The sequence below is a fragment of the Podarcis melisellensis genome (genome assembly GCF_964234715.1).
Source record: "Podarcis melisellensis genome assembly, chromosome: 4".
Lineage (NCBI taxonomy): Eukaryota > Metazoa > Chordata > Lepidosauria > Squamata > Lacertidae > Podarcis > Podarcis melisellensis.
This window is the reverse complement of record NC_138531.1, coordinates 12,963,073-12,988,592: the sequence shown is the minus strand read 5'-3', so window position 1 is coordinate 12,988,592 and position 25,520 is coordinate 12,963,073. Positions and strand designations below refer to the sequence as shown.

General features: G+C 43.5%; 1 protein-coding gene across 1 annotated transcript in view; it reads right to left on the bottom strand.

Annotated features, from left to right (window-relative positions):
- The window catches only part of ABCC4 (ATP binding cassette subfamily C member 4 (PEL blood group)), a 151,113-nt gene that overhangs the window by 48,158 nt on the left and 77,435 nt on the right, over nucleotides 1-25,520 (bottom strand). Inside the window, exons 20-22 of the mRNA XM_081908133.1 lie at nucleotides 15,757-15,836; nucleotides 3,471-3,621; nucleotides 1,952-2,071 (exon numbers count right to left, since the gene is read on the bottom strand). Coding sequence (XP_081764259.1) covers nucleotides 1,952-2,071; nucleotides 3,471-3,621; nucleotides 15,757-15,836 — 351 coding nt within the window. The remainder of the gene's footprint in view (nucleotides 1-1,951; nucleotides 2,072-3,470; nucleotides 3,622-15,756; nucleotides 15,837-25,520) is intronic.

Below are 25,520 nucleotides of genomic sequence, written 5' to 3'. Positions count from 1 at the left end.
CCATTCTTAACCTGAAACTGTTCTTAACCTGAGGTACCACTTTAGCTAATGGGGCCTCCCGCTGCTGCCGAGCGATTTCTGTTCTCATCCTGAAGTAAAGTTATTAACCCGAGGTACTACTTCTGGGTTAGCGGAGTCTGTAGCCTGAAGTGTTTGTAACCTGAAGCATTTGTAACCTGAGGTACCACTGTATTTTAATACATATTAAATTGTACGTTTTTGTGCAGAAGGTACTTGTAGACTAACATGGAAATGCGATGGAACAGACTTACGACTAAACACATTCTGAAGAGTCAGGGGCCAGAAATCCCGAAATCCCTCCCTACCTGCAACACAATGTTGCAGTATATCCCAAACCCCTAAGACAGTGTTTCCCAACCGGTGTTCCGTGGCACACTACTGTGCTGCGAGACGTTGCCTGGTGTGCCGTGGGAGGGAGGCGGGCGAGTCGGGCGGCGGGAGCGCAAGGCTTGCGAGCGGCAGCCGGCAGCACGGAGCGCCCTTCGGAGGTCACCCCGTGCTCCGCGCTGGTGTTGGCCAGCCTTGCGCACCCGGGGGATCTCCCCCCAGGAGCGCAAGGCTTGCGGGCAGCAGCTGGCAGCGCGGAGCACGGGGCACCCTTCGGAGGACGCCCCGTGCTCCGCGCTGGTGTCGGCAAGCCTTGCGCACCCGGGGGATCTCCCCCCGAGAGCGCAAGGCTTGCGGGCGGCAGCTGGCAGCGCGGAGCATGGGGCGCCCTTCGGAGGACGCCCCGTGCTCCGCGCTGGTGTCGGCAAGCCTTGCGCACCCGGGGGATCTCCCCCCCGAGAGCGCAAGGCTTGCGGGCGGAAGCCGGCAGCACGGAGCACGGGGCGCCCTTTGGAGGACGCCCCGTGCTCCGCGCTGGTGTTGGCCAGCCTTGCGCACCCGGGGGATCTCCCCCCAGGAGCGCAAGGCTTGCGGGCGGCAGCTGGCAGCACGGAGCGCCCTTCGGAGGACGCCCCGTGCTCCGCGCTGGTGTTGGCCAGCCTTGCGCACCCGGGGGATCTCCCCCCAGGAGCGCAAGGCTTGCGGGCGGCAGCTGGCAGCGCGGAGCACGGGGCGCCCTTCGGAGGACGCCCCGTGCTCCGCGCTCGTGTTGGCAAGCCTTGCGCACCCGGGGGCGTGTGGGGCGCCCTGAAACAGAGGGTTCCCCATGCTGTGGACTGTAGCCTGCCGCCCGACGCGCCCTGAAGCAGAGCGCCCCTCGTGCCAGGCAGACGTGGGCCAGCCCCACAAGCTCGGGGGACAGCGGGGAGGCGCAGCACCGCCATCCCACTGTTCCCCGACCTGGTTTGGGGGGGGGGAAATAAAGGAAAAAAAATTTTCCTTTATTTCCCCCCCCCAAAAAAAGTAGGTGCGTCCTATTTTATAATAAAGTAATTATAAAATACTTTCTTTGTGTTTATTTGATGCCTATTAAAGAGAGTTACTTTATATATAGTCAATATAGGCACACAGTTAATTTTTTAAACATTTTCTAATGGTGGTGTGCCTCGAGATTTTTTTCATGAAACAAGTTTGCCTTTGCCCAAAAAAGGTTGGGAAACACTGCCCTAAGAGAAGTGCTCCTGTTGAAGGCTTCAGCCAATCTGGAACAGGATCCTTGCAATGATTTTCAAGCATCAGAGGCTGGATGAGATTCTAGGAGTGGGAAAGGGATAAAGGGCAGTTGATAGACTCCAACTCCCAGCAGCCTTAGGCAGCACGTTACTGGTCAAGGATGATGGGAGTTGAAGTCCAACAAAAGCTGTAGAGAAACAGGTTCCCACATGCTTGTGCTAGAGGGCTGTCAGTCTCAAAGTAAGAATTTAATAGCTAGGTAGCTATAAAATTCTTACTCTTCAACTGCATCTTGAGTGGTACAGCTCAGCAGAAGCTTTGCGACTCAATTCCACCAAACTGCAAAATATTTATTTTATTTTTTTCAAACCTGTGTGAAGATCTTGATGAGCATCAAATAATTCTTGGAATCTTTGCTCTGCTTTAAAAGCACGAATAGTCCAAAGTCCCTGGAGCGATGACGACAAATGAGAGAAGACGGGGCTTCGAGCTGCAAGATGAGGGGTTAAATGATACCATCATTCTCAACTAAGAGTACTATCTGAATAAATGTATGGTATTTATTACTCAGTTATATAAAAGAGAGAGAAAGAGGGTTTTCCTCCAAGCTTATGTTAACCATGCTTATCACTGATAAAGTATTCTGTGATTCAGAATTCTCAAGAACGGACTACTTTAATTTATACCAAGTCACATAATTGTGAAACTTATTGGGTTACATCTTACCGGTGAGAATGTTATACTGTTTGGTACACGGGTAACACAGCCTCCAGTCAGAGAAACCTGGGTGGTCTGCTGATTAGTTGGGTGTACCCGCTTACTTTACAAGATAGAGGCAGAAGTAGCATCCGGAGGACATCCCAAGAGCATTTTTAGCAGTAAAGATGAGAACACAGAGCGTGAAGAAGCCATGTCAATGGACCAGTGAGGAGAACTGAACCCAAGCTCAAGGCAACTTCAGGGCTTGTGCCAAGTGCATCCATCTTGGCACCCCAACTTTACATGTGCTTCAATGGCAAGGGTCATCAAATTTAGGGGTGGCTTTGATGGCCACCCCTGACCTTGCACTGTACCTTATACACGCTGTGGTCTAAAGCACTGAGCCTCTTGGGCTTGCCGATCAGAAGGTTGGTGGTTTGAATCCACACGATGGGGTGAGCTCCTGTTGCTCTGTCCCAGCTTCTGCCAACCTAACAGTTCGAAAGCACATCAGTGCAAGTAGATAAATAGATACCGCTGCAGCGGGAAGATAAACGGTGTTTCCATGAGCTCTGGCTTACGTCACAGTGTTCCGTTGTGCCAGAAGAGGTTTAGTCATGCTGGCCACATGGCCCAGAAAGCTGCCTGTGGACAAACGCTGGCTTCCTTGGCTGAAAGCAAGATGAGCGCCACAACCCCACAGTTGCCTTTGACTGGACTTAACTGTCCAGGGGTCCTTTAGCTTTTTACCTTACACAGGTACTGTTAAGTGCCGCATTATATCTGAGTTTTTGCACAACATAAAAGGCACTACCTACCGTATTTTTCGCTCTATAACATGCACCCGACCATAACACGCACGTAGTTTTTAGAGGAGGAAAACCAGTAGGCATGCCTCCCGTAGGCATTCCCTCCATAACACGCACAGACATTTCCCCTTACTTTTTAGGAGGAAAAAAGTGAGTGTTATGGTGCAAAAAATACGGTATTTAACAGCTGTCGCAACAACACAGAAACAAGTGAACAAGAAGCATTTGAAAATCATCATCAAGGCACTCCTCAGTTTTCTCAAAAAAGGAAGGGGAGAGAAACCAATACTGTCCTTGAGTTATGGGCAAAACTTTTAAGCCTCTTGCACTCTTAAATGATGCCTAAATCTTTTAAAAACAAGCCGTATCAATAATACATACTTGTAGATTCCAAACGTTTAATGTCTCTCGATGTATCCAAGAAATACCGCCGAAGAAAGATAAAAAGAATGAAGAGTGGAATTAAAGGGATGAGAATCCAAGGAATCACTCCAATTGCCACTGCCACCACGCCACATATCTGAAGCAAAGTCTGCAACAACCAAATCACAAAAGGAGCCCAGTTATTTTCTCAACCCCAAAGTCTTTATTATAATATAAAAAATACTGTACTCCTGTTTTTTTAAAAAACAAACAAATAAAAGAAATCCTCAGGAACTTATGAGCAATACTGTGCTTTCCGAAAACATACGTGCTCCCATTGGCCAACGAAATTGAGCCAGACAAGATTTCCAAACGTTACAACACTGTGGAATATTTTAGGCCTTTAAAATTTCCAATTCCCCATTTAAGTTGCTGGACTCCTAGCGATTATAGGCTGCAATATTTAGAAACAAAGAGCTGTCAAAGGGGAAGCAATACTATGCAGAATGAGGCGCATACAACTGAAGTCTCACTGGGATCAAAGCAAAACAGGAGGAGAAAACTGTTAAGATGACTAACAGACGTCTGACTCCATCTTCGAAAGGTGCTTTAGATCAGCCCATGACACCTTATTATTAGCATCACATTTATGACAGGGCGGATCACCGTGATGTAGTGCATGCATTTTGGAAAGTCAAAATTGCATACAAATGAACTCTTAATGAAGTAGTCTCAAAAAGGCAGACATAGTTATGCATAGGTGGCGACCAAGCCTTGTGTAGTTAAGGCACCTAATTGCCCGATTTCCCAACAACTCTTTAACCTATGCAAATACAACAACATCCTTGGAAGCACATCTTGCATCACGGCAGTGAGAGGTCCAGAATTTGATGGGCCATAATTAAAATAAATAAAAGGAGGAATGGGCTCCCTTTACTTTCTCTAACTTTTTCTAGCCTTTTCACTACTGAAAGTATTCGAGTAGGCACTGGAAGTGCAATTCAAGGTTAATTTAGAAGGTCCAGCTCAGGCACAATAAATTTGGAAATTTCAATGGAAAATCCAAAACAATTCGGCTTAAAAAAAAAAAGCAGCTCATTTCACATGGAAGACGGAGCAAGTTTTCTCCTTCTCTGAAGAGTAGGACTCGAACCAATGGCTTCAAGTTACAAGAAAGGAGATTCTGACTAAACATCAGGAAGAACTTTCTGACAGTAAGAGCTGTTCGGCAGTGGAACAGACTCCCACAAGAGGTGGTGGACTCTGCTTCCTTGGAGGTTTTTAATAATAATAATAATAATAATAATAATAATAATAATAATAATAATAATATTTATACCCCGCCCATCTGGCTGAGTTTCCCCAGCCACTCTGGGCAGCTCCCAAAAGAACATTAGAAACACAATAAAACATCAAACATTAAAAACGTCCCTAAACAGGACTGCCTTCAGATGTCTTCTAAAAGTCAGATAGTTGCTTATCTCCTTGACATCTGATGGGAGGACGTTCCACAGGGCAGGCGCCACTACCGAGAAGGCCCTGTGCCTGGTTCACTGTCACCTCACTTCTTGCAGGGAGGGAACTGCCAGAAGGCCCTCTGAGCTGGGCCTCAGTGTCCGGGCTGAACGATGGGAGTGAATACACTTTTTTTAAGGCAGATGTTGGATGGCCATCTTTCCTGGATGCTTTAGCTGAGTCCCTTGGGGTCCCTTCCAACTCTTACACACAGGTCAGGTCAGACAAAAACTACCTGCACCCCTCTGCTCTTCTCAAGAAGGTGCTTAAGAACTTAAGAAGAGCTTTATTGGACCAGGCCAAAAGGTCTCCTGGTCTACCATCCTATTCTCACAACGGCCAAACAGACAGGAGGATAAACATAACAGGACTTCAACAGCAGCCTCTTACTTGCGCTCTTCATCTTCTGCTATCCAACCCATAATTTTCATGGTTGACAGGGGGGTGGGGGGACAAATATTTGCTGCTATCAATGTTACTCCTTTAAATCTACTGGAAGGTTTGCCTATCAGTCAGTGTATCACTTTTAAATCTCATGAAAAGCAAGTGAAAAGAGTTCTAAAACCCGATAAAAGATGTGCACATAAACCTAGGAGCACATTTTAGAAGACTTTGGGAGCGGGGGGGGAAATGTTTGCCAGAGATAAAGTCTTGTTCCCAGATTGGTTTAGCTTATTTATGCATATTTATGCTGTAAAGACGCCACACCGGTAAACACATCTCGGCAATTCAAATTATGCTTAAAGATTGCCCTCCCTCCTTTGAATCAAAAAGTGAAATCTGCCGTCTCTTTTTGCCAAACAGAAAAAAGTACTTTGTTTGTAAGCACATAAGTCATATCTATAGTATATCAATAGTTTAAGGCAATCTGGAAGATTTGTACTTATCACCATTTAGAACAGGATTGTTACACTCCCTGACTGACAGGAGAATTAAAAGATTTGTAGTAGCTGAGAAGGTGTTAGAAATGTTAATGACCTTCTTGGTCTTTTCTTCCTCCCCCCACAATCTTCTTGTCAGGAGACTGTGCAACGATGCTGGAGATTTTGTACACAAACACACAGACATTTTTTTGAAAAGGGTAGCGCTAGTGTCCAATCCTGGCATCCAATTAAATGTGGGCATGTTTTAAGGGGTGTGTGTCCGATGTAGAACAGGAACTGAGCAGGAAGAGCAAAGAGGCCCTTGTGCATTGTGGATTTCTGAGGTGAGACCTTTCATGGTGCCACAGGAGATACCAGAAGGCACACTGGTACCCGTGGGAGCTGTGTTGGTGTCCTCTGGGTTAGATCCACACACACAATCCCAAGGAGACAAGACGAGATGGAAGGGACCTTCTGTCGGTAGTGTGCTATGCTATATAAGTTTCTACATACGAGCCCACCCAACATCAGATTTGAAGATCATTTCTACTCCGGTTCATCTCACAGAACTGCTATGAGAGGTGTCCATGCTCTGTCCCCAAATCCCCAGAACTCCAAAAAGGAGTTGTTTAAATAACAAGAATGGCATTTTTCCTTCTCCCTGCCTGCTCGTTTCACAGTAAAAGAAAAATGGCAGAGGCCAGTCTACAATAAATCAATAGGGGGCTTCTGTTCTTATGGATTAAGCAAATCCACACACAAGCATCAAGTAATGCATTTTTACCTTATAAACTATATTAAAAAGAGAGGAATGTGAATGTAATCATTATCAAGAATTGTATAAGTCTTCTTCGCCCATGAAAGAGGGCAGGCGGTTGGGGTGGAGCAGCACTTGGGAATCTCAAAATGACGAAGGCATTGTTAAGCTAAAAGAGGCCGGAATGCCTTCAGCACACTTTCCCTGACATTTCCACACAATAAAATATAAGGGTCAGTGGTGTTGAAACAAACAGAGGCAGTTCCACTCATTTGCACTTATGAAAGCTAGTGACCCAAGCTATTATCGTCGTCTTAGGCACTTTTTGTCCTTAATATCCAGATGCAGCAGTTTTTCTCTCCCCCCCCTTTTTTGGGGGGGGGGGGGAGAAAAATGACTGTGGCCACCTCGTTCGCATTTTCCTTTTCTTTGGCATTTTCACTTCATAAAGCTGCAGTCAATGTGTTTTTGTGTGTGGTGAGAAGGGAGTGACATTTCCAGTGGTGGTCTTGTCCACAGCCGACATTGGTGGCTCAAGTAGTCTCAGGATTAGGTCTTTGTGTGTGATGAAAGGATATGAAAAGTCAGTTATTTAAACTCAGTCAAGCTGTTGATTTTGGGGAGGGGAAAAAAGGGGGTTTTCAATTCAGCTTGCTTCAATAAATCACTGGCCTTTTTCTCTCTCTCTCTCCAAGGGCAGCTGCAGAGAGCATACAATGTTTCTCCAGAAACAAAGCAAAGTCTTGAGGTGGGCTTTAAAATAAAATAAAAAACCCAAACTCGACATTGAGGAGAAGGGGGGCGGGGAAGAAATTAAAGCTGATGGACAAAATATTTTCAACTTTCTAAATTCCTATGGTCTAGAAGCTGGGTGACAAGATAACCTGCAGTTTTATTGATTGGATAATTTGTTTGTTACAATAAAAAACCTATAAAATTATTCTTTAAAAATCAATATATAATACCTAAAGAGAGAGAGAGAGTGAGTTAGCAAGGCAAAACTAAAGGAAATGTGAAGAACTTGAGTTAAGATAATTGGCATAATTCAACAGCCAGTATTTTTCAAAGTGGCTAGCTAAGGTCAAAAGCTATCAAGGGTCCATCTACACAGTTCTCTTCAAGTTTAAGGCTGCAGGTCTAAACATGCTTACTGAAAATAGTGGGATTTCCTTCCAAGAAAACATACACAAAATTGCAGGTCACATCTAGACATTCTGAAGTAAGGGTCTTTGCGAATATAAAACACACCATCCTTAAAAACAGACACAAATCCTATATATTAGCGTTTTGGAAGCAAGTACTTTCTGAAAAATCTCCAGAGAAGCCCAATTAGAAGTCTCACCGAATACAATAATTTGTGCAATGTTGTACCGACTAACCGAGAGTAAGCCTCAGTGAACTCAATGGGGCTTACTTCCAAGTAGTTATGTTTGGGGACTGCATTCCAGGAAAACTATCCAGTCTAATCAAATCAATTATTATACATGCATACAGCACAACACTGCGAGCAGGAAGCTTTACATTTTTCTCTTAAAATCTATACCCTAACTCTGGAAAGAGCAAAAGCATCCCTGAGGTATTTGCAGGTTTGTTTTTCTTCCTCCAATGCTCGCCTCGAAGTCTTCCAAGGCCTAGATAGGTCAAGCTTATTTGTGCAGAACTGAAATATGCAACTGCTAGTAAAGCAAAAAAGAGAAAAGGCTGGAATGCTTCTAAATGACCCTATGATAACTCGAAAATGGACCACTTCTTCAATGCAAATCCTCTCAAGAAAAGCTTCTGCACACAAAGTGAGAGGAACCAGTTACGGCATTGTTTATTGAGTTTCACTTGATTCCTCCTGACAACCATTTGAACAATGACTGTTGGGAAATGTCCCTCAAAGAATCAACAACAATGGTAGAGGCTCAGAGCTTTTATACTTAGTTAATACTGATTTCTTTCTCTTCTCTCCTCTCTCTCTTCTTTAAGAAGGAGAAAATATTTCTTCCTGACGGGATTAGAGGATGTCTTATAAAAAGACACCTGCAAACAAAACAAGTGACAAAAGATGTTTATCATATTCAATAAGAGTTATCCTTCGGACAAAGCTGGGCTTCTCTAGACATAAATAAACCAGCAACCCTTCGCAATTCGACTGAAAATACATCAACTAAAAATCAGCACTGCCAGCAATCGGGTGAAATATGGGGAGGAGTGATAAACAAATGGAAGACTGGCTGCGTCAGCTCTCACGCATTTGAAAATATTTGAGGAGTGGATATGAAGGGCAAGATTAAAACAAGCCTGAATGAGCCATTTGCATGGCAGTATGCAACTTTCCCCTTGCTGCCAAGGGCTCGGGGACCTCAAATGGAGAACTTCTTGACCTCAGATTAGCAAACCATGCATGCTGTGTCCACTTGGAGCCCTCTTCAGGCACAGAAGGGAACAGGAGCCTGAAACAAAGGTGACAGTGATTGGCAGGCTGTCTGAAGCCTGTGCCCTGGCCAAAATCGGTAGAAATATTGGTAAAGGGCAAATGCATTACGCTTGGTGTAGATGTGACCTAAATAATTATTAAGGGCAGGAATGGCCTGCTCCTCCTCTCTTAAGCACAACCAAACGAGGGAGTAAGGGGATGAAATTTGGATTAGTGCTTCAAGTCTTGATGGGGTTACACTTCCCCTGAAGGAGCAGGTTCGCAGCTTGGGGGTACTCCTGGATCCTTTGCTGTTGCTCAAGGCTCAGGTGGCCTCAGTAGCCCGGAGTGCCTTCCATCAGCTGGTGGCCCAGCTATGCCCCTACAGTATCTAGACAGGGATAGCCTAACTACTGTTGCCAATGCACTGATAACCTCAAGGTTAGATTACCGCAATGCGTTATACGTAGGGCTGCCTCTGAAAATGGTTTGGAAACTTCAGCTGGTGCCAGGTTGTTCACGGGAGCAAGATGGTTTGAGCATATTACACCGATCCCGTTCCGACTGCACTGGCTGCAAATTAGTTTCCAGGCTCAATTCAAAGTGCTGGTTTTGACCGATTTTTGACCGGTGGCAAAACGAGAACGGGCCTTCTCTGCAGTGGCTCCCCATCTGTGGAATGCTCTCCCGAGGGAAGTTTGCCTGGCGCCTTCATTATATACGGTACCTTTAGGCGTCAGACAAAAATGTTCCTTTTAAACCAGGACTTTGGTTGATCTGATTTACATCCTATGCCCTTAAAAAAAAAATAGGGGGAGGCCACTGGATTGTTGTTTTTATTGTTATTATGTATTTTGTAGTTTTGTATCTTGATTATATTCTGTGAACCACCCAGAGACCCACAGGTATAGGGCAGTATATAAATTCTAATAATAGTAATAATAATATTAAATCAAGTACAAAGCAACCTGCTTGTTGTAGGAAAAGTCCATTGGCCTGAAGACAAAATTATAGCATTTTGCGTGTTATGATAATTATTTTATTATTTACACTCTGTATGGTTGGATTCCCCCAGCCACTCTGGGAGGCTTCCAGCACATATAAAAACACAATAAAAGTCTAATGTTAAAAAATTCTCGATACAGGGCTGCCGTCAGATGCCTTCTCAAAGTTTTTTATCTCCTAATTGGAGGGCATTCCACAGATAGAGTGCCACTACCAAGAAGGCCCTCCACCTCGTTCCCTGTAACCTCACTTCTCGCAGTGAGGGAACCGCCATAAGGCCATCAGAGCTAGACCTTAGTGGGTTGAACATTGTCCTGGATGTTAAAAGTAAGGCATTGTGAAAAGCTGTTGTTGTGTCAAGAGGAAGGTATTATACATTCCCATGGTAGAAAGCCATTGGTCTTAGCCAAAAAACAACAACCCCAAGTGTTTTGTATTGTGTGCTTCTTTGCTACACACACCTGTTTTCAGAGCTGTTGTAATAACTTACCAGGCTGTAAATCTTGCATGAGATGTTTTGTCAGATACAAAAATGAAACAGCCAACCATGCCCAACAAGCATTCACATGTCCAAAGATACCTATTTGCACTACAGACAAAGGGCACCTTGCCATGCAGCACTGTGAAACTGGAATAAAGTTTTCTGCTCAGCACAGATTTTCTCGTATGCCTCAATATGCCTGTATGTTTAAAGGCTTAATGTACACAGGGGACATTCAAAAAGAAAGCGAGCTTATAAAGCAGATTAAAAAAAGATGACTACTTTTCTAAAATCTCTTGGGCTGCAGAGCCCTTTGACAAGCAGGACAAAAACCACCAGGAAACTTGCGGAGCTTTTTATTCTTCTTCTCTATTAGAGACAAGATTAGCTTAGGAGAAAATAAAAGGATGTGTCCTAACAGACTCCTATGCCTTTTTTTAACTTTAGGGGAAATGGAAAATACAGGTCGTCCGTCAGGGTAATCAAGCCAGTTCTGTACCAAACCCAGCTTCAAGACAGAGTGAGGCGAATCAAATTTCCATCACTCCACATGCTCCCTCTGTGACATTTTGGTATTCAGATTCACAACTTTTAAAAGAGGAGAACCATACTGGACTTATTTACATTTACAGGGGTAGCTTTTATTATTGCTCTAGGCAAATTGATGTATTCAAGAGGTCAGTTCAGCTGGAAATGCTTGCAGAGAAGCTGAAATCCTATGCACTATTTCTCGGGAATATGCCACGCTGAACTCCGCAGGACTTATTTAAGGGCAAGCATTCATAGGCAATGTTAATCTTTCTTATCTGCTTGTGTTTGAACTGGGGAAGCAGGTTCAATAACGATACAGAGTTCAACTGCCTTTCCTTTCCTTTCCTTTCCTTGGAAAGTGACTTGTCAGGTGGCACCACAGAAAGTAAGCCAAAACAAACAGCTCCTCAAGAAAGCAGCTCCTCGGGATAAAAGGTCCAAGGCAGAGAGTGTGCAACACAGTCACTGTCTCCTGTCTTCCACTTGCGCTGCCCAAGGTTGGATGCTCAGTTTAGCAACAGCAATAACCACACCAAGCACCCGCAATAGCAGCACTCTGGGCCAACTCAACATCTCGCCACAATGGTGCATGCTCTGGACTACTGCAATGCGCTCTACGTGGGGCTACCTTTGAAGGGGACCTGGAAAATCCAACTAATCCAGAATGTGGCAGCTAGTCTGGTGACTGGGAGTGGCCACCAAGACCACATAACACCGGTCCTGGAAGACCTACATTGGCTCCCAGTACGTTTCTGAGCACAATTCAAAGTGTTGGTGCTGACCTTGAAAGCCCTAAATGGCTTCTGCCCAGTATACCTGACCCCCATCGTCCAGCACGGACACTGAGGTCCAGCTCCAAGGGCCTTCTGGTGGTTCCCTCACTGCAAGAAGTTTCAGGGAACCAGGCAGAGGGCCTTCTCGGTAGTGGCACCCGCCATGTGGAACGCCGTCCCATCAGATGTCAGGGAAATAAACAACTACCTGACTTTTAGAAGACATCTGAAGGCAGCCCTATTTAGGGAAGTCCTTAATGTTTGATGTTTTATCGTGTTTTTAATATTCTGTTGGGAACCACCCAGCCAGATGGGTGGGGTATAAATAATAATAATAATAATTAACTCTCCCAACACACAGCTCACCATGCTTCCTCTCATTCTCCTCATGTGCAGCTAGGGCTCTCCAACACTCAGAAGCTAAAGAGAGTGTGTATAGCTGCACACTCTTTTTGACTTCCAACACACCGGGCCCAGACAGGTTGGCCAGGGCCATAGTGGGCCAGCAGTAGGGCTGGGCAATATATCAATATAACCAGTTTGAAATCCATATCGTGACATCGGTTTTTTAATTTCTCACCTAGCAATATATCGTGAATCACGGGGTGTGTGTGTGTATGTGTGTGTGTTTGTGTGCATGCTCCGCAAAAACCACAGTGTGGGGAAAACTGTGAAGCCAGCCAATGCCTCTACATAACTCCAACCTTATTTCAGACATCGTGATATATCAATATAGCGCGATATTTAGCTGGTGGTATATTGTGATGATGTAGCAAGAAGGCACACTGGGCAGCAGGAAGGTTATCCGCAGCTGCCCAGCTATGCCAGCCAATGTCTCTAGCCCTGTTGGTGATCCTGGTAGGTCTAGCATTAAGAAATAATAATAATAATAATAGTAATAATAATAATAATAATAATAATAGTAATAATAATAATAATAATAATAATAATAATAATAATAATAATAATAAAATGTTTTATTTATATCCCACCCTCTCCAGCCAAAGCCTGGCTCAGAGCGGCTAACAAAATCACAGTCAATTAACTGAAATACATTCTAAAATAAATTTAGAAAAGTTGGGTCAACCTTGTGTATTCCTCTGTTTCCCCCTAAATATGGAAGGGGAGTTCTTTCTGGTGTTAGCGCCTCCTTATGGGGTGTCGCCTGCGTTTCTCACTCCTTAACCGAGGGGCTGAGAGTGGCATCTCCAAGAATTGCCCTTCCCTTTGCAGAGCGTACAACCCCACTTTCCCCTCTGAATGCACAGAGACTGTCTCACTTTCATGTACCTCCTCCCCAGAAGGGGCTGGTGTGGGTGGTGGGAAGATAAGACAAACCTGTTATCAGTGGAGCATGGGAGGAATCAAGGGGTACTCCGCGGGCATACCAGGAAAGACAAGGGTCCTAGGCCGCATAGGGCTTTAAAGGTCAAAACCAGCACCTTAAACCTGACCTTGTCCTCCACTGGGAGCCAGTGCAGATGGTAAAGCACTGGATGAATGTGATCCTGTGGCAAGGACCCTGTAAGGAGCCTCACTGCAGCTTTCTGCACCCGCTGGAGTTTCTGGGTCAGCTTCAAGGGCAGCCCCGTGTAGAGCAAATTACATTAATCAAGCCTGGAGGTGACCATCACATGGATCACTGTGGCCAGATCAGGGCAAGAAAGGTAAAGGATCAACTGCTTAATGCGGCGGAGATGGAAAAATGCCACCTTTGCTGTTGCTGCAACCTACACCTCCATAGAAAGGGAGGAGTCAAAGGTTACACCCAAATGCTTGACAGAAGGCGCTGGCACTAATTGAGCCCCCGCAATAGATGGGAGTTGGCCCCCCCAACCTCATGTCGTTCCGACCCAGCCAGAGGACCTCTGTCTTCGAAGGATTTAACTTCAACCGGCTCCCACGCAGCCACAGCTTCCAAGCATCTGGTCAGTGTGTTCGGGGCCGAGTCAGGGCGGCCGTCCATCAACAGATAAAGCTGGGTGTATTGATGACAACCCAGCCTAAAACTTGTAGAATGCTCTCCCTAGGAAGGCCCGCTTGGCATCCAATTGTCTTCTTGGTGCCAGGCAAACACCTTTTGTTCCAAATGTTTTAGCAATCAGTTTGGGTGTGCTATTTTATGATACATTTTTCTGTTGTCTTTGGAGTCCCCTATTGTTTTATCATGGGCTGGGTTGTATCCTACGGCGGCTTTAACTTGCAGAAAGAGCTTCTACTTGGGGCAAGTCAGGGCACCTGATTTTTACCACCCCTCCTTATATCCTGCAGCCCTCCAGAATGTATCGCATTCTGTTCTGGGTTGAGACCACTATAACCTATCAGAGCAGCTTAGGTGCCTATGGCAGACTGGGAGAAATATAGGTGCACCAAATGCTTTCTGCTAAGGAAAAACCACCACTTGGGTGCAACCCTGGGTATTTTACTAACTTATATGCAAGCCACCCTGCACATTTATTTATTTTTTTAAATAAGGGCAGCACATCCGTCCTTAAAGGAGGTGCTCAATGATTAAAGATGCCAAATTAATGCAATTTTCCCCACTTAGAAAAGATGGTGTGTCCTTTTACATGTGGGCTTGTAAAAGGGTTAAAGAGTATTGGGAAATAATCCATAATGAATTGGAAAAAAAGTTTAAAAATACTTTTCCAAAAAAAACCCAAAACCCAACCCAGAGTCCTTTCAGTTGGGGATAATTCAGACTGAAATTCCCATGTGTCAAAAAAGGTTATTTATGTATGTTACTATTGCGGCCCATGTTTTGTTAGCCAAAAATGAAAAATGAGCGAGGTTCCAACTAAAGAAGAATGGCAACTTAAACTGGTGGAATATGCACAGATTGCAGATTTAGCATATAGAATAAGAGAACAAGAAGAACATACGTTTAGAGAAGACTGGAAAACATTTATGGAATATATGGGAGGAAAATTGTGTACACCTAAAAATGTTGGCAGCGTTAAGATAAATTCTACAGTGTAAATAAGTTTTGACGGATGGAATAATGAATGGCTTAGTTTTTATAAAATATGCAGGGATTATGCAAAATGAACCACGGAAAGAGAAGGGAAGTCATTGATATTTTAAGGATGTTAAAATGAGTATTTTAAATTGTGAAACAGAAAATTTAATAAAAATTATATATAGATAGATATAATAAAAGATGGTGTGTCTATGTGTATATGCACATCCATATGCATCAACCAGCATCCCATTGCATACATGCCAGCACCTACGTGTGGAAAGGGGGAGAGAGGGAATGCCTTCTCCAGAAATAGGAGCATGGAAAATGAGCCCATCGAACAATGTATGAAGGTTGACTCGCATGTCATGCTTCCTTCATAGCTCCCAGAAAAAGGTGCTGTTCGACAAGCCATTGAAAAGCCAGCGAACTGCCACAAATTAATCCGTCACCAGTTCCCTGACATCAACATCTTTTGTGCTTCGACAACTTTTTTGTTCTTTTTGGTATTTATAACCACTTCTTCCTTTTGTTCTCATTACAGCTATTGTTTCCAGCCCTATTATTGCTAATCTCTTCTTTGTAAATAGCCACACCTGTCTTAATCCCAAAACAGTACGGTAAACACTGGCTTCTTTCAGGAAGTACATGCATAATTAGGTTAATCAGTGATATCTTTTCATGTGAGCTGATTGTTTCTTTACTGTGGACATATTTCATAACACTGCGGCAGGCTTGCCAAATGGCTGCAAGGCAAACTAGGTGCAATTTAGCAAGCATGTAGCTACTACGTACTGAAACCTTGACATAATGGCAAGGTGCGGGCAGCCACTCCTGCCTGCTACTTATTACTCATTCCCCCCCACCCCCCCAATTTTTGACTACACCCTTCTTAAACAAGCCCTTTCATTAACCTACCTGAAATACTGACAAAATATTGACATGCAAATCATCATAACTTTATATTCCCGAAACCTAAGTGCTCTTGTCAAATTCTACAAGGATCTCTACTGATTTACCTGCACAAAGTCCAGAAACGTTAATGGAAGCAAGTCATCCAGGTGGCCGATATCTTTGGAGAAACGATTTAGAATTCTTCCTATCAAAAAATATGATTGGAGAAAAATTGAAGCATGTTATCAAGTAGCGTTGTTTCGCTCCTAATTGAAAAGGAAAAGAAGCAGACGGAACAATCCTGAACATTTTTACTTGGAAGTAAAGTCCCACGATATTCAATTGCTGCTGTTGTTTTCTCCTTAAGAACTGTGCACAGTATTGCAGCCTTAGAGACATTGTTTTATCGCCATTTGATAACCCAATATAGAAACAGAAAATAGACATTTCCAAATCAAGCAAACTGTTTGGGCCTACATTTAATAGCTTTGCTCCATGGGATAAATAAGACTGCATGTTCAAGAGCAGCACTGAATACGGTATATCATTTCAAAAGGCATGCTAGATTTCATGATGGTTCTTACAAGTCTCTCTGTGCCCAAGATCATTAAAACATTGAGTAAAATGGCACATATGCTTCACCACCAGGGATAAATGGAATCAAGAGTTGGCCATTGTGTTTGGATATAATCTTTGGTAACTATGGAGACTTTTATATTTCAACCTGGGAGAGGAAGTAAATATTTTGGGCATATCCCAAAGAAGTTACAAATGTTTCCAAAATCAATTTTTTGTTCAAGTTTTGTTGATCTCTAGAACAAAACAATGTAAGACTGCTGAGCTCTGGTGCAGCTGTACCTTGGTGACCGAACGCCTTGCAAGTAGAATGTTTTGGCTTTGTGAACATTGTGTTCTGGTTTGTGAACATTCTTTGGAACCTGAACGTCCAACGTGGCTTATGCACCTTGGTTTCTGAATGTTTTTGAAGTCGAATGGACTTCCGGAACGGATTCCATTCGACTTCCAAGTTACCACTGTATCTTATTCAATTAGTTGGTTTCTATACAGCCCTTCATCCTAAGATCATAGAGTGGTTTACAATATAAAAATGCAAAAAGACAAACCATAACTACAAACAAAAACAACAACCTTCTGCTTATTTAGTACAATAAATCGTTGTTAATCTGTTATCAATTAAACATTCACACTTTTTTCACTTGAATGAAATTTCTGATAAGGACCTCCTGCTTTATTTATAAAAATAAAAATCCCCTGTTCTTATATTGCTGAGTAATAAAGTGTTTTTATAATACAATTTAAAGGATAGACTATACCAGAGAGACAGTTGGATCCAAACTTAGTTAAGCTTAGAGCACACCCACTAAAATATATCTTTAGTGTCATTGATTTCAATGGATCTACTCTTGGGATAAAGTCTGGATTCATCCCTGAACTGTATCAAATGATTTACAGTGGTGCCTCGCAAGACGAAAATAATCCGTTCCACGAGTTTCTTCGTCTAGCGGTTTTGTCGTCTTGCGAAGCAACCCTATTAGCGGCTTAGCAGATTAGCGCTATTAGCGGCTTAGTGGCTATTAAAGGCTTAGCGGCTTAAAGGCTATTAGCGGCTTAGCGGCTAATGGGGGGGAGCGAAAAGGGGGGGGAGCGAAAAAAATCGCAAGACTTGCAAGACGTTTCGTCTTGCGAAGCAAGCCCATAGGGAAAATCGTCTTGCGAAGCGCATCGAAAAACGGAAAACCCTTTCGTCTAGCGGGTTTTTCGTCTTGTGAAGCATTCGTCTTGCGGGGCACCACTGTACTTACACACACCAAACATTCTACATTATGTCCATTAAACACAGGCCATATTTGAAATAAGTATTTGCAAGCGAACAGTAGTACAAGTTTCTTTTGGTAGCATCACCACTTAGCTTTGGAATTTTATTCTTTGGGAAGCCAGACAAAGCAAGCTAGATTTTCTCTCTGCTGCCTCTCAAAGCAGTTGCTGTGATAAAACAGTGATCCTCCTAGCATTGCACAGCACAGCAGAACAAGAACAACTAAATCCCACTGGCGCTAGAGAACTTGCGGCACCAAAGATGAGCCTGGGGCCATTTCTTGCAGCTCAACCCTAGGTGAGAAAAAACCCTAGGTGAGAATCACTGCCCAACCCAGATGATTTGTGGCCCAATGCAAATCATTTGGCATTGCCAAATAATTATGCTCTTCAATGAGGCCAGCTAAAGATGGATTTGTTGATCTCGGCACCTGAATTTCATTTATACCTTTACCGTCAAGATGAAGCGTAGAGCAAAATTATTATTATTATTATTATTATTATTACAGTGGTACCTCGGGTTAAGAACTTAGTTCATTCCAGAGGGCCGTTCTTAACCTGAAAGTGTTCTTAACCTGAGATACCACTTTAGCTAATGGGGCCTCCTGCTGCTGCCGTGCCGCCAGAGCATGATTTCTGTTCTCATCCTGAAGCAAAGTTCTTAACTCGAGGTACTATTTCTGGGTTAGCGGAGTCTGTAACCTGAAGCGTCTGTAACCTGAGGTACCATTGTGTTGTTGCTGTTGCTGTTGTATTTGTACCCCACGCATCTGACTATAAAATGAGCCACACCCACTTTTAACATGTCTTTATGAGACGGGAGGGAAAAACCATCAACTTCAAAAATAAGTACCATCCTGAAATGTCACTTCTATTGGATTAGTAATTGAAAACTAACACAGATTATTATCAAAAAAGAAAAAGAAAAGAAAGAAATGTCACTTCTAGCTATTAAGGCTAAAGTGAAGGCCGGTTTCTTACATAAAGTGAGGGGTGGGAATTTTTTTCCATTAAGCTCATACCCCAAGCAACTTTTTAAATTAAGTACATTTAAAATTAAAATTAGTAGCCTGATGAACAAACACAACGCAGGTCATATCGGACAACATGAATGGCTAAATCTACTAGTAGCCAAATCTAAAATTAAAGCTGGAATTAACTCCCCCCTTCCCAACTTTTTGAGAAGCAAATATATTCTTGGGCACATCTTTTCAGACATGCTAAAAATCAATATGTTAAAACAATTTCTAATTTCATCCCCCATCCCACCCCAAAATCTAAACTATGTAAAAGAAGTGTATATTATTGAGATGTCATCCCTTGAAAAATTCACCAGTTTCCCATCAAAAACAATTCCCAAGTAAATTTGTGGAAAGTTCTCCTGCTCCCTTAGAAAACTCTGCCCTTTCTCCCTTGCTGCCCCTTATGCTTGGAACTGCTTTCTATAACACCTGTTGTGATATCACCTCTCTTCCTTCTAATCTCTTCTCAAAACCTACTTTTCCCTGATGTCTTTGGCTCTACCCTGTGGTTTCCATAACCTACTGTGGGATCTCATAATCTTATACATGCCCATCATCATCAGTAAGTCCTGAGTTCAATGGGACTTATTCTCAAGCAACTCCATACAGGATTCTAGCCTCAGCCTGTAACTAAGAACATATAAACTGAAACTATTGTATGTGCCTCCATTGCTTACGCTTGACTCCATTTTCTGTGTTTCTCCATGAATGATTATAGATTGTAATTTCTACAGGACAGAGACCTGTCACATTCTGAAGCAGGGGTGCCAACCTGAATAAAATATTGGGGGGGGGGCAGATAAGCCCAACCCCGTATAATCAATGACATGAAATGGTGTGCACACAAACACACTACTTGAATGGCAGCCTCCTCAAAAATTTTATTGGGGGGTGAAGGGAACTCAGCCCCTAGGAGTTGACTCTTGTGTTCTGAAGCGCTATGCACACCCACGGTGCTAAATATAGAATAAATAATTCAAAGTACACTGTGTACTTTATTGAAGGAGAAAAATCCAATCTTTCAGTTCAACCACTTTTGGCTATCTGAAAAAGTACGCAAAATTAACATGACATATATTTAGTAAACAAAACATTAAAGGTCAAATAAGCATATTGAATCTAATCACTTATTTAGGGAAGTGGGAAATTTTCTTATGGCAATACAATTATTAGAAGACGAGCCTGCACCATTAAGACCAGGCTTGTAAGAAGGCAGCGACTGCTGTTTCCATTTCCCTGCAGTTTAGTTTCTGCCCAATACCCCATTATCGGTCTCATTGTCCGTAATTTAAACAACTACTGAAGGATTTACTACAACCACATAAGATATCACAGAAGTCCAGCGATGCTGCAAAACTCAGGGTTTCCCCCACCCACAAATCGGGGAAGAGGCTGGTCTCCTTAATTCCATGCCTCACAGAGAAGCATCTTCTCCAAATGAATGAGCAGATCAAACAAACAACAGAAATTGCATGCATTTCATGCCATAAGTCAAATTCAGATCAACAGCACAGATACGACGGCCACTCTTTAAAAACAAAACAAACCACCTTCAGCTCTCATTTACAAAGAAAGTGGTGGCAGCTTACAACAGTGCTCATGCAAATGAAAGATGCAACTGGTCAACCAGAATATCCTGCCACAAGATAAAGAGAATTTCACCATTCTTTATCTATGTGAGATTTCTGATTGGGTGTGGATATCTCACAAAATGTTCATCCCTTGGGAGGATGCAAATGCTTCCCAGCTTAGCATGTGGTTACTGACACACCCTCACTCGCTGGATATTTGCAAAGATCCCCAGTGTCAAAGCAATGATTCAGCATCAACTTCCTTGGACTGGTCATGTTGTTTGGATGCCTGGTTATTGTCTTCCAAAGCAACTACTCTATTCCAAACTTCAAAATGGAAAGTGAAATGCTGGTGGTCAACAAAAGGCAAATCTTTAAAAATGTAGTATAAACACCGACAACTGGGAAACACTGGCCTGCGAGCACTCCAGTTGGAGAACAGCCTTTATCATGGGCTTTGAAGACACTCAAACTCAGGACAAAAGGGAAAAACGTGCTAAGAGGAAGGCACGCTTGGCAAACCCTCACCGTGATCAACTCCTGCCCAAAAACCTGTGTCCCCATTGTGGAAGAACGTATGGATCCAGAATTGGCCTCCACAGTCACTTACGGACTCGCTGTTAAGACCATGTTCATGGAAGACAATCTTACTCGTCTACGAGTGATCGCCAAAGAAGACTTACACACCAAAGCAAGTTACAAACTGATAAACAGTCTTAGGTTTACTCAGAAGTATCTAGTATTTTGCGCCTAGGACTTGCCGATCGAAAGGTCGGCGGTTCGAATCCCTGCGGCGGGGTGCGCTCCCGCTGCTCGGTCCCAGCGCCTGCCAACCTAGCAGTTCGAAAGCACCTCCGGGTGCAAGTAGATAAATAGGGACCGCTTACCAGCAGGAAGGTAAACGGCGTTTCCGTGTGCGGCTCTGGCTCGCCAGATGCAGCTTTGTCACGCTGGCCACGTAACCTGGAAGTGTCTCCGGACAGCGCTGGCCCCTGGCCTCTTAAGTGAGATGGGCGCACAACCCCAGAGTCTGTCAAGACTGGCCCGCACGGGCAGGGGTACCTTTACCTTATCTAGTATTTTGATTACAAAAGAAAAAACCTGAGAACATGCAGGTTTCACTTTTAAAATCTGAGACTTTTAAAATGTTTTCCATCCTGCCTAAATCCGTAGGTCATATCCTTTTCTACTATCCACTGTACAACCAGCTATGCAAATGTGTGCTATCCCCGTTTTTGGGTAGTCTGACATCACGACACAATGAAAATATCAGATTCTATCTGTATGACATTAACCCGAAAGTAACTGCATGTTGGCTGAGTTTTTGTCAATAGTATCTCTGGTGAATGGCACTATTTAGCGGGAAGAAATCCCAGTAAAAATCCTCGTTATATATTTTACATGGCTGTTTATTTGTATATATTTTAAGATTTTATATATGGATGTTTTATGATGCCCTATACTTGTAATGCCTAATAGAGGTTTGGCGAAGTAAGTAAGCAAGCCTAATCTTTACATCTCTTTGAGCCACCTTGGAGTAAGCCAGAACAGCTTAAACCTGTGGTTTGGTAGGTGTTGCTGGCCATCATCCCTGGTCCTTGGCCAATGGCCATGCTTGCTGGGGCTGTTGAGAGCAGAAATTAATATTATATTATATTATTATATTATATTATATTATTATATTATATTATATTATATTATATTATATTATATTATATTATATTATATTATATTATATTATTTACCCCACCCACCTGGCTGGGTTTCCTCAGCCACTCTGGGCGGCTCCCAACAGAATATTAAAAACATGATAAAACATCAAACATTAAAAATTTCCCTAGACAGGGCAGAAGTCATCTAAAAGTCAGATAGTTGCTTATTTCCTTGGCATCTGATGGGAGGGCGTTCCAAATCCAACAGCATTTGGAGTGCCACAGGGTAGCCATCCCTGTTGTAAGTTTTACAGATATGCAAGATATAAACTGAAATAAAAGACTTCATGTGTACTCCCGCTTCTCAATGTTATCACTGCCACTTTTATCCATGTAATTATCTGCTCCCACATTTGGCAACCTTGCAAATGCAAGACAAAGGAGCATCAGCGAGGCCCTTATGCAATGTGCATGAGCTTAGGTGGTTAGGTTATAAAAGGCTAGGGAACTATGATAAACCAGTCAAGATGTATATTTAAAGCCACCTAATATCCGTTTGATGACTTTCCTTGGATTCCGTCATCTCTTCCATTGCTACAGCTATTCAAATAGTGATTGGGACCAATGGTCCCAATTAAATTTCATAACCCTATGTCCTTCTGCATGTTAATTAAGACCAGGCCTGTCTTACCCATTGAGGCTAGTCGCACGGGGCACCAAGTTCTGGAGGGCGCCAGGTGAGAGTCCGGGGAACATTGAACGAGCGCACTGAGTGAAGGTGTGTGTGCCGCTCCCACTGAGCATCAGCTCATTTTTTTCCCTTTTAGCCAAATTCTGCGGGGCGCCAGAAGGCTAAAAGGGAAAAAACCGAGCCTCGCTCACTCAGCGCAGGCCCACTTGGTGTGCTGCCTGCCGTGGCCACTGTGGCACGAAGCAGCTAACTGAGCCAGGAGGCGCCGCGTCCAGGTTCCACCTCTTGCCCTCTGGAGGAGCTGCCCTCCAGCTGCTGCCCACCTCCTTCAGCCCTAAAAAATGTAAACTCTGGGAAAGAGGGGGGCGTCGGAGGGATCTTTGCACCACGGCGCCGGATATACTTAAGACGGCCCTGATTAAAACTCATTATGGGCAGGATAACTTCAAGGAAACATTCTTCTATAACTAAGGTCCACCTAAAGGAGAATGTGAGGTCACACAAAACCACTTTTAGCTAAATTAATTAACTAAGAGGGTAGATAAGGGTAGCCATGATGCCAGCTAGATGCCACTGAACTCCCACTGGCACCAGCTAGACATAGCTAATGGTCAGGAATTAAGGGAGTTGCAGTCCAGCAACATCTAGACCAGGGTTTCCCAAACTTGGGTCTCCAGCTATTTTTGGACTACAGTTGCCACTGGTCCTGCTAGCTAGGGATGATGGGAGTTATAGTCCAAAAACAACTGGAGACCCAAGTTTGGGAAACCCTGGTATATAGGGCACTGTGTTGGCTATCTCTGTGGGACAAGCTTAGCCATACTATCTTTCATGAAGGAACCTAGACACTACATCTGTGGGCACATTTGGGATTTTGAAAAAGTGCCGTGGGTGCCAGTCACAAATTGGCTGTTGTGGGGTGTGCAGTATAACACAGAAAGACTAGCACAGGAAGATAGATAGAACCACAACTTTGCTGCAAGAATCATCATCATCACATCTCAATGCCGCTTTATATTTTGAAGAAAAAAATCTCCAAGCAGTTTACAACACATTAAAACATCAAATAATACAAGCCAGAATAAAACATTACTGCAGAAAGTGAAATATAAAACATACATTCAAAGCAACATAATTAACAGGAAACTAAAATATTATCTTAAAGATTACAAAATAAAACATTACAAAGGAGGTCCAACATCAGCTGATAACATGACTCCCCAAATCTCTTTTCTGATGAGAGCAGCTTTTGCATCTCATTTGGAAGCCAAGGACCCAGAGTCTGGAGGAAGAATGGAGACGCACACAATGCCAGATGCTTGAAGTCCAGTGTGAAGTTTCCACAGTCTGTGTTGATTTGGGGAGCCATGTCATCAGCTGGTGTTGGTCCACTGTGCTTCATTAAGTCCAGGGTCAACACAGCTGTCTACCAGGAGATTTTGGAGTACTTCATGCTTCCTTCCGCAGACGAGCTTTATGGGGATGCTGACTTCATTTTCCAGCAGGACTTTGGCACCTGCCCACACTGCCAAAAGTACCCAAACCTGGTTCAATGCCCATGGGATTACTGTGCTTGATTGGCGAGCAAACTCACCTGACCTGAACTCCATAGAGAATCTATAGGGCACTGCCAAGAGACAGGTGAGAGACATGAGACCGAGCAATGCAGAAGAGCTGAAGGCTGCTATTGAAGCATCCTGGTCTTCCATAACACCTCAGCAGTGCAACAGGCTGATAGCATCCATGCCACGCCGCACTGAGGCAGTAATTGATGCAAAAGGGGCCCAAACCAAGTACTGAGTACATATGCATGCTTCTACTTCTCAGAGGTCCAGTACTGCTCTATTTGCAGTCCTTGTTTTGCTGATTTCATTTAATATTCTAATTTTCCGAGATTGTTAATTTGGGGTTTTCATCAGCTGTACGCCATGATCATCACAATTATAACAAATAAAGGCTTGACATATCACTTTGCATGTCATGAGTCTATCTCATATATTAGTTTCACCTTTTAAGTTGAATTACTGAAATAAATGAACTTTTCCACAATATTCTAATTTTCCGAGTTTCACCTGTAAGTGTGATGGTGTTCAATGAAGGAAAGGATAAGCCAGTGCAAGCAGGAATTCAACAGGAAGGGGATTTACTGAGCCCTTTTGCAGGTACCAGAGGAGATACAAACAGGACCACTCACACCAAGTAGGGGTGGGGAACATGATCCATCTGGTCAGCTGGATCCCAAGGTCCCCCCACCTGCTCGCAGGCCACTTTTACAGGTGAGCAGCTAGTCACCTGACATCGCCATGACATCAGGTGACTTGACTTCAAGGGGGGGGGAATGGAAGCCCACTTAGTGTACTGCAACAATCAGATACTCTTGTATATCTGGAAACAAATATGTAGCCAGGGGGAGGTACAGTGGTACTTCGGGTTACATACACTTCAGGTTACATACGCTTCAGGATATAGACTCCGCTAATCCAGAAATAGTACCTCGGGTTAAGAACTTTGCTTCAGGGTGAGAACAGAAATCGTGCTCTGGCGGCACAGCAGCAGCAGGAAGCCCCATTAGCTAAAGTGGTGCTTCAGGTTAAGAACAGCTTCAGCTTAAGAACGGACCTCCGGAACGAATTAAGTACTTAACCCGAGGTACCATTGTACATACTTATTGTGAGATTGTCACTGTGTGTTAAAAAGAAAAAAGCAGGCAGGACAAGTTCTGAGTATGAGAAACCTCTTGAGGACTTAGAACCGTTCCTTTCAAAACACAATTCAGGTTTTGCCTTTTGGTGTCCATACAAATCTCATTTTAGGGACATCTCCAGAGAGCGAATAATTTTCAAAGCTCTACAATTCTATATTAAGAGGAATGCAATTTCTTGCAGTATTATGGGCTACCTTTTTCCCATTTCCCATTTGGCACAGTCGTATTCAGCACGTACCTTCAAAATGTAAAAACCTTGCTAGTTTGAGGTTCAGATGGATAAGTTGGGAAGGGGGTAAAGAAGCATTAGTTCATCTTTAGTTAGCAGCCTCATTTCCAGTACTGGAGATGGCCGAGTTGTAAAATAAAGCAAGCATTTTCTTCATCAGGAAATAAATGAAACCCACTGTAGT